Source organism: Poromitra crassiceps (assembly GCF_964638095.1).
Source record: "Poromitra crassiceps genome assembly, chromosome: 28".
Taxonomy (NCBI): domain Eukaryota; kingdom Metazoa; phylum Chordata; class Actinopteri; order Beryciformes; family Melamphaidae; genus Poromitra; species Poromitra crassiceps.
In genome coordinates this window covers 8,088,828-8,099,165 of record NC_139651.1, presented here as the reverse complement: position 1 = coordinate 8,099,165, position 10,338 = coordinate 8,088,828, and the positions used below count along the sequence as shown (strand labels likewise).

Here is a 10,338-nt window from a genome sequence, read left to right as displayed (position 1 = left end):
GCGGTGCGGGGGGCACCGGGACTGGCATTTGGCTCGCTGGCCTAACTGCAGTCAAGAAAATGATAGCCCAAAGGTGGCATCCCCCTGACTCATTTAACATTCACAAATTGGCTAGCATATTTTCGTGATATAGTAATGCTTGAACTCTACACAGCAAGGATTAATAAAGCAAAGTCCTCAACTCTTGAGCGGTGTAGCATCTCACATCTCCAACCTAATGACCTCAGGAACCAGCTGCTCCAGTAGCAAAGTGGGAGATGTTTACTTTGAACAGAGACCACAGGGGTTTGAGAGGATGTTCTCCATTTCCTTTCTTTCTTTTTCATTTTGTGGCAAACAAAACCAACGTCTTTCATCACATGTTCTGATGGGTATTAGGTGGGTGATATGAGTGGGCGGGTGGGTAGGTAGAGGGCTAATGACATCATCAGTAATGTCATGTACCTGTATTAATGTCAATAAAAGGCTGATCACCAAAAACAATACATTTGCCACTGAACTATGGATCTCACATAGATCTCATTATAGATCTGCATTTTTTCAAGACCAGTCAGTATTTGGTAACAAAACGGCACATTTTAGAGTGGCCTTTTACACCTGTGCAATAAAAATTATAGCGAAAGTCAAGATGGACAACTTTACAACTAACAATGTGATACCTCACAGTTCACTTCGTATTTTCCCACTCAGGATAACCCATTTGCTGGTGATCTGACGTGAAAACAAAAATACCAGCACAGGATGATGTAGTTGTAGAAGTTGCTGGGAAAGAAGTGCATTGTTTAGACAATACAAAGATAGCAGCCAATGTGTCTCTGGAAGTCAAACCTCTGCACAGCATCCATTATTTACACAATCAAACCTTTAATAACCATTAAGGGTACATAAAACATTTAAAATCAGAAAAATATAATACATGAGATTGATTAATTAATTAATTTAGCATCTTAATTAAAACCATAATTGCCTGCTCCACTTGATATAATATACTGTATATATATTATCAACTATGTAAGACAATAGTTTACACAGTAATTTAAAAACAAACTAATCATTGTCCAATAAGAAACAAGTCAAATATAAAACAAGTGTTGTCAACCTAATCTTATATCTTGTAAAACCTGGGGAGGAGGAGGGGGTGTACAGTATATCTAGGCTGAGTCCATCCGCACAATTGCTACGCACAACATTCCAAGTCCCGCAAACAAACTGTCCCGAGCCTACTTCAAGTGGTATACATTATGTAGGCCACTACTTACCGTATGAACGCATGTTACTTTGCACACACTTTTCAGCCCCTTTTGGGAGGTCGTCGCCTAGCCCAAAGCATGTGCACGGAACCAAAAAGCAAAAAGAGGAATCGTTGATTGCATCGCAGCCTACATGGTGGTGATAAGACATCCAGTTGTCATTGTTGATTTTTACATAAAAACACAAACTTCACTTCCTTACTCTAAAGCTGTTTTAAGCAGGTGCCTACAAAGCTTTTGAAGCCGAGCAATAACGTGGAGAGTTAACATGAAGTCCGCCCCAACTGTTTCAAGGATCCAGTTCACATGAACGGCTGAGGCAAGTCCGTGGCATGGCATCGTGCACAGTGCCTCCCTCTGCTGGCTGCTGCTGCTGCTGCAGCGCAGGCTCAGCTCTGGGGAGGGTTGTCGTCTTTGCTGAAGGGCTGCGTCGATCCGGGCTTCACCCAAGACAGTCCAGACACCTGCATTCCCTTGTGGTGATCCTCAGGCCGTCTCTAGGGCGACAAAGGCAAATTAGCAGTCGCATGGCAGGAACGGCTCATGCAGCCTGACCAATCAAAGTGCTGCTTGCTCCCAACACAGGAACTAAGCCCAACCTCCTGGGACATGAGGCCCAGTGGAGCCCGAGGTAGACGAGATCGCTCTGCTGCTCGTATAGAGAGCCAAAGTGTACCAGCACTGTACCAGACATTTTCATCCGCCATTTATTTTCCCATAGACATTTCATAAAATGCTTACAAAAATAGTTTTACTGGTTCAAACCAAACGGTACAGATACATTTAGAAACAGGAGAGATCGCATAACATTTCACTCAGACCAAAGCGTAAAAAAATGCGGGTTTGAAGAAAATATTTTTTCTATGTTTTTTTTTTAGTTTTGGTCCGAGTGAAATGTTCTATGGTCTCTCCCGATTATAGCATCAGCAGAACCGTTTGGTTTGAACCAGTAAAACAATTTTTATAACCATTTTAAAATGTCGATGGGAAAATAAATGGCGGACGAAAATCTCTGGTACAGTGCCGAAGCAGGAAGTGACGTTCACTTTGCCTTCTCTATACAACCCCACACTGTAAGTGACATGGCTACCCTCTGTGGTTAGGCTTTGGAGAGCATACTTTATGCGTGGAAAACTTACTTTATGCGTGAACATCCTCTCCTTCGCCTCGTCGTGAACAGCTGGGTTCCACGGAGAGAAGCTGTTAACAAATGGGAGGAACAGAATTAGTACTGTTTGTTTGCCTTTTCAAGTTAGAACACACAACTCCTCCAGATGACAGGGCGTGCTCCGTTCTGCCCTACCGGTGACGGATGTGGCTTAACCCATTGATACCTGATGCAGCATTTGTGTGTGTATCCCTTTAAGACCGCGAACCACGTTAACGCGGTTCGCGGTCTTAAAGGGATACGCACACAAATGAGGGATATACACACAAATGCTGCATCAGGTATCAATGGGTTAATGGGGGACAGCTCACCAACCTTATTGCGTAGGGATCATCTATCTTGGGCTGGTCGAAAAGATGACTGTTGCATAGTTTCACACTATCCACCACTTTGCTTTTGAACAACTGTACGTCCTTTTCATACCTGTTGAGGAAATACTGAAGCTGGGTCAGGAGAAACATGGCTACAAGTGCCCCGTGACACAAGTGTAAGGAAAAATAAAAGTACTGATCAAGGAAACACATCTTGTGTTTCAAGTATGACAGGTAGTAAGTTTATAATCAAAATATAAATATTAATGCATTCGGTAAAGGCATTACTGTGTCAACCAAGGACTTTGATCACGTACCACCCTGTAATAAGAAACAGAACTAGTTTTTCGAAATCAAATATTTTCTAAGACTAGCTGTCATTTTTGCTGGACCGTGGAGCGGAGCCGGCCAAGGGCATTGGTGCCCCACTGACTGACTATTGTTGAAAGAAACGCCCATGCAGGACTGCATAGGCTTGCTGTAGTGCACCACCACAAAAATCCAAAGTTGGTCATTGGTCAATAAATAGAGATTGTTCAATCGCCGATGCGCTTAACACATTCACTGCCAGCCGTTTTTCAATACTGTAGTTAGCTTCTGCCAAGGTTTTTTTTTGAGGATTTTGGCTCATCTTTCAAGAGCCGAGGATTCATTTCTGTTAGGATTTTGTGAACACACAATATCTCAAAAGAACTAATAGAATGTGTGCTTTCTCTGTCTAAAAGAGTTAGTTTGTAGAGTTAGTAGTTATGTAAGCATTAGCAGTTGAATACAGCATGGTTTCAGCGTCTGAAAATTTATTCTGAGATAAACGGCTTTTTGTGAAATTCGATAGAACAGTCACTTTAACCATTCATTTTTGGCATCAGTAAGACGTCAGACATCTAAACAATAGTTTTGAACAGTAATTTCCTCCATAACAGCAGGAAACCCCCCTCTGCTTCCAACTCCTCCCTCCGTGGGCGTTCTCCTCCGCCCTCCTTGGCTCTGCAGCGGGTCTGTGACAAACGAGTTGCTGCTGCCTGGCTGCTGCCTGACAGTCTGGATGGGGCTCGCTGGATGGGTTTCGCTCGTTTCTTGGCGTTTCGGTTGAGAGCTCTGATGAAGCTCTTGCGATTCTGGGCTTATTTATGGTGCGTGTTTCAAAGTGTGCATCCAGTCTATTCTTGGAACCCCCCACCGTTGCCACCGCTGTGCGTCAGCGCGAAAGTGAAAGCGTTTTCGCCATCCATTTTACAGTATGAGAGCGGCTTCCTCGCGCTTTTCCCTCCAGTTTTGGCTCGCCTCTTTCTACTCTGGAGAGACATGTCGCCACTCAGTGGGTCGGTAAAATAGATTATACACATTCAATACCTCCAATATTGGTATAGGAGACGTAAAAGGGTTAGATCAACGTCCCACCGTCAAAAAAAAATAATCGAAAACACGTCATTGGCAGTGAACATGTTAATATACGTCACACATCAAGTCACGTTTGTCATCTGGCAGTGCACAGAACGCTAGACTTGGACTCAATCCAACAGAGCTCCCATTGTGAAAACAAATGAAACTTATGATTCCACAATTCGCTCCAAACTCACATGGGTTTGTGACAGGATTTGAATCAGAATCAGAAAGACTTTAATGATCCCCGGGGGGAAATTGGGACAAGTTACAGTTGTAAACCACCATAGCATGTTTTAAATCGGAGATGTGCCAAACTGCTCATCACTCCGTTACCATGAGTGTAGTCGTGCAAAGACCAGATTTCACCGGACACTCACTGTAGGTATTAAGTACAGTAAAACCAATCCCAATGAAATTAACTGTACCAGTCAGTCTACCAAATTATGCGTGCGCAGATTCAGAGCACTGACTTTCAACAAGGAGCAAGTATCTTCTGGAACCTACAAGAAGAGGGTCCAGTACCATTTAGGGAGAATAAAGTCAACGTGTCCAAATGGTCCTGCTAAAACTAGAGGTACCCAGTTGAACTTGTTTTTGTCATTTTGGGATGAAAGCGTGAGGTGGTGGAGGCGAGGCGAGGCGGGACAAACACTCACAGCACAGCAGCCTCTGGGTTGAGCGGCTCGTTGGTGTTGATCTTGTAGAAAACAGTACGCGCGTACATCAACACCTGCCAGATGTGGTTGTGATTCCGTCTGTAGAAAAACAGTCATACATCAACACCTGCCCAGATGTGCCTAAAACTTAAAAATTACAACTTCCTACCTAGAAATGCTACGTCGTATTATAGGCCGATTCGTTGCGTTTCATAAGACAGCCTACATCTGTGGTCGGGCTTTTTGTGCGTTTTTTCACTGACTCTGCCCTGTTCCTGTAATGTGCTGAGCAGAGCTCCTGCTGACTGAAACAGATGAGCCTAAGGCTGGTCCAACTGACTCAACAGTCCAAGACAAGCAGGACCAGACTGGACCAGCAACCACGGCAAATGCTGGCCCTTTACGAGCTACACATGACAATAAAAACGCTATATATATATATATATATATATATATATATATAAAATTATTTATAAATATATAAATATATATATATATTTATTAACTGTCCTGTCCATCCATTTCACTGAGCAAAAATTGGCTTGTACCATGCTGTAAGCTAGGTCAGGTGATTAACCCAAAGTCCATTTAAAATGAACTACCGGTACTCATATTTGACATCAAGACCGACAAATAGTCATTCAGTTCAGCCATAGAGTGAGCTAATAAAGGGGGCGTGAGAACAAATGGCAATTGAAATAACATGGAGGAGGGCTACTGAAAAACCCAATTTGAGGCAGAAAAGAGGAGGCTGAATGGCCTAAGCCAGAACACACCTCCATTTGGTGAAGGCTCTTCGGACATCAAGCTCTCCAGACACAGGGTCCACCATAGGATTGAAAACGGGGATGTCAAACACCACTCTCTGAAATAAAGGACAAGAAGAATTTGTGGGTTTGCATTTTTAGCTAATTTTGCTACATTTTATGTATGCAGACTATATAGCTACATTTTATCAAGCACTCAGCTTGATGTTCAACTTTTAAACAGCTTAAAAAAGAAAATAAGAAAAAAGTGACATTTATATGTAATATTTTCCTCCTGGGTTTTGCATCTACGTAGGAACAATCACCATATTAATATAGAAATGTTGCATGGATGGGTGAGCGCATTTTGTTTTTTGACAGTGATGGCACTCTGCCACGTTCCTTTATTTTATGTGACAAGTACAATGGCATATTATTGTACATTTGGTATAGTACTCACAGGACACTCTCCATCAGGGTAGTTATCTGGAATATACACAGTGAATTTGAAGACACCATCCTGGTACAAGCCATGTCTGATGAATATGACCCCGAACCACACTGAAAAGAGGGATGCAGATTTGAGAATATCTAGAATTCATGGCATTGTGTATCAGAATCACTCTTTATGCAGACATGTTACGACAGAATTGCCTGAGATGTTGAGTGTGTCGTTTTTTTGTTTGTTTGCTTTGTTTTTTTCTGCAAAATGTATGTATATAGCATAGCATTTTGCAATGAAACAATTAAAATAGACATTCAGTCAGTGAAAGATAATATACTGCATGATCTACAGAAGAAGGTCCTTACTTAGTGCCGACTTGTAGGATGGCTGTACATAAATTCCTGGGAGTTTCTGCTTGATCACTAGTGTGCTGCAGCCAGGTCACACAGAGAGATCACATGACAGAGAGATCACATGACACAGAGTTCGTTAGATCAATGCAAAGTAGAACAAGAACCCAAAAAATGTACGGAATTCATTTTTATTCTCATCAGCCCAACTACATCATCAGTTAAAAAAGGGACACTTTTGAGACCAAGTTGATGCCATAGGTGCCCCACACAACATTGCAAGTGTCAAGAGGAGAAAATGAACTCAACTTAACTTGTACATGACTAGGTAGGCATCCCTTTAATTCTGACCCTGGACCAGTACTTACAACTCAGCCAGCAGGGAGTACTCCAGGTAGAAGGGGCCGTAGGAGGCGTGCGTGCCATTGGCTGACTGGGCCGTGGTGACGGCCATCGCGGCAGGCTTGGTAATAGGGGCTGCATTCTTGGGGATGGCGGGAAGCTGCTTTTTGCCAAAGGGTGGCCGAGCTGGGCTGGCTCTCTGCTCCCCCTGCCCGCTCTGCTCCTCACCGTCAGATCTTTGCTGTTGTGGAGAAGAGATATGAACAGGAATCTAATCACATTTATATGTTAGGGAAGAAGCAAACTCATGGAGAGTGAAAAAAGGTGACAGATACGAGGGCAGACACAAAACCACTCATAATTCAGCTATCGCCAAGTCACGCCCCCTTAGCTCACTCGGACAAACAAACAAAAATGTATAAAACCGGAGGAAAATCACACTTTCTAGTGCTTCTCTATGGAGCTCTAAGCTCAGGTTGTCCCGAGTGTATCGAGCTGGTACGCACTGCGATTGGCTCGTCTGTGTTCGGGGGCGGGACATAGCAGCGATAGGTCAATTAATCAGATAAGTGCCCTATTTTGGGGTCACCTAAAGGTGCATCCCCGTGTATATTTGACCAGTTCTTAGAGGATTTGAGAAAGAGTAAAATTGTAAATGATCCATCTTAATAAACTAATAATTACCAAGATACATTGCCCGGCTGACTTAAAAAGGAGACAGAAGATGTCTTGTGACCCTAATTGGAGCAGACTACCGTTTGTTGCGCCGTAATGTGCACCAGTGGAACACAAGCAGCCCTGGGCACTGACCATATGCTGTGACCGACGTCTCAGGTTTCCCCGCCTGTCGGCACCTCAGGGGACCGTGCCCACGGCCCAGAGACAAAAGCCAACACGCTACAGTACAGCCATCATCCTGTCCTACCGCTGCTGCCGACAATGAGCAGAGCGGAACGGGATAGCACACAGCAGCAGGGATGCCAGGAACACATGAGGAAGCCAGTCATCATTCATTTTCAATGAGAGACGCGGAGGAGGGGTCGGATTTGGGGGGCGGAGGAGGACGCGCGCTCGCCCCTGTGTCGCATTTGTGCTTGCACGACGTGCACACACACCTGCCTGCTCAGCTAGAAAGTTCGGTTGTGTTTTACTTTTGAACCGTGAGGTGCAGGATTCTGCCCAGGAGTGGCAGTGCTGCGAAGCAGAGAGGCGAGTTCACATACGGTTGTTGTCGCCTACTGTGTAAAAAGCCCTGCTATGGCAGGAATGCAGTGCGTTAATGCAGATCTAGCCTGAATTCACACGCTTGCGCGAGGTACGGTGTTTGTTTTACCCCCCAGGCCTCACCGCTATGCTAACACTTTTAAACAGGTACCACCCTCCCGCTTTGCTGGTGGCGGTCCTAGTCAACTGGACTGAACCATTCAGACGGTAATGTCAACTGGCAATCAACGATGGAGAAGAGAGTTTATTCTAGGAGAGGAGCCTAGCATCTATCCCAAAATGTCATGCCCACATACCAGAGATGGGCTCTTCTTGCACTTGTGACTTGGACTCGAGTCGCACGTCACACACACAGTGACTTGAGACTCATCCTCAAAAAACTTGTGCTTCGACTTGGACGCGAGATTTGGGCCTCCCGAACAATCTTTGTCAGCATCTCTGCTAGTAAAAGAATTGTGGCAATAAAGTATTTAAACTGTTTCAATGAAATTAAAAACTCTCAACGAGTGTTTGTTGTGGGAACGAAAGGTTTAAGACCATTGCTCGTGGTATTAGCCATGAACTGCAAAGACATGATGAAGTGACAAAAATACATACAAGACCACACCTTCGTCTTGAGTATTTAACAATTCTAGTTCACCAAGATTCCTAGGAAAATCAAGACGTGGGAACAGGTGCAGTGCTGTCGGTTTCTTTACCGTTTTTCAAGCAAACACTGGCTGGAGGAGCTCAAAACAAGAGTGAGGTGCAACAAGACTCAGTGTATATGTGATGCGCTTTCCCACACAAGGAGAGAACCTCTCCCACACAAGGAGAGAGAACGGCATGAAATAAGGGTTGGAGTAACATCACTGGATAATTCTCTGGTTGTGTGTTGTAGTAAAAACAAAAGCCTATAGTAAAGTATTTTTGTGAACTTACCTTACGACTCGTATTGGCAGACATGCTCCAGAAGGGGTTCAGGTTCATTACTCATAAGAGATGCAAATTGGTGTCCCTCTTATGTAGGTCCCACGACAAATGCTGCCTGTGCCATTTGCTAATCTGTTGGAAGACATGAAGAAAGAAACAAAAACAAAAATGACGACTGGAGGTACACACACACACACACACACACACACACACACACACACACCCCTCTGTAACTTGTTACCGCAGGGGCATGTTATTAAAGTGACTTGTTCAGCGTATTATCTGTACAGTGAGTAATGTTACTGTTCTAGACACAGCCTAAATTCGTGAAGTGATTGTTTTGGGTTAGCATTACTAGCTCTTGTGTGAAGGTACGTTAGTGGTGAGATTCTAATTCTTGTCAACGTTCATTTAACGTTAGTCTATTTTATGATTAATTAGTTGTATGATTTTAACTATAAGGCTCACATGATCAGTAAAAAAAAATATATATATACATAAATGCATGGCATGGAGCTTATTCTCCTCAGCCTGTGATAGCTAGGCTAGCGTTAGCAAACAAGGTTGGGCGAATGAGCTGCTATAGCTTGACCTAGCTAACGCTGATCCAATTTTAGATGTCATTAGGGAATCTATAGCGAACTAAACGCCGTTTTAAGATTGAGGGTAGTTTACGATAGTGTCCACATTGACACTGTCTCACTTGCTTTCGTGGCTAACTGATGTTATCTGACACCAACATTAGCCTAGCAAGCTATCTTGTGGTTTGCTGCCGAGTTGTTTATTAACTTAGCAATTCCTTTAACGTTAGCACAAGCGTTGACAAGCGTAGCTATCTAGCGTTAACTCACCGTCTTTATCAGATACGTGAATAAAAGTCCTTTTTAGTACAGATGTTAATTATTCCCAGTAGGATTTTCGCACAAACGGTTGCTTGTCACCCTTCAACTGCCTTCCTGTCACCCAGCTAACTAGCATTAGCTAGCTAGCTAAATAATTTGACAGACAGAGAAACCGGGATCCAATCTAACCTGATTGGGGACAGGGGCGTTTCTCAGCTATGGGCACGGATTCTCATTGGCTTAACGTTCCTGGGGAAAGATCATTGACAGATCATGGCCATTGATTTGTCGAGTCAAGCACGTGAAATGGAAAGTAGGCTTCACCAATCACCAGAGACCTTTAACTGAAGACAGAAAAAGTGGCTCGTGATGTGATGATGATGAGGCCTCCTGAATCAAAAGGTAGCCAGGTAGGCTGTGGTTTTCTAACTTTTGTGAAGCAGGGTCAAATATAATAAAACATAGCACTCATATTCTGAGTTAATAAGAAAAGTTATATAATCACATGGGTTTAGCTCATCATGGTTTAGCTGCTGGTTTGTAGTCTTATCACCGTGTAACCGTGTACAACATTTATAACGTTAGGCTATTATGCTGCACGTGCACGTTTCATGAGGATGCAACACATGCAGTGTAATTAATTTTGCTGTAGTCAAGTGTGTTTTTCAGTCTACTTGTTAAATGTTTGTGTTGTTTTTGAATATCT

At 43.5% G+C, this 10,338-nt stretch overlaps 1 protein-coding gene across 1 annotated transcript; it reads right to left on the bottom strand.

Moving 5' to 3' along the window:
• Window positions 1-883: 883 nt before the first annotated feature.
• On the bottom strand, window positions 884-9,758 carry aktip (akt interacting protein). The gene is made up of 10 exons (XM_083662068.1): window positions 9,642-9,758; window positions 8,800-8,922; window positions 6,681-6,895; window positions 6,328-6,392; window positions 5,978-6,078; window positions 5,548-5,636; window positions 4,772-4,870; window positions 2,734-2,841; window positions 2,390-2,450; window positions 884-1,747 (listed from the first exon to the last, which is right to left on the bottom strand). The coding sequence occupies exons 2-10, from the start codon at window positions 8,845-8,847 to the stop codon at window positions 1,640-1,642; spliced, it is 894 nt and encodes a 297-aa protein (XP_083518194.1). The 5' UTR covers window positions 8,848-8,922; window positions 9,642-9,758; the 3' UTR covers window positions 884-1,639.
• Window positions 9,759-10,338: the final 580 nt, after the last annotated feature.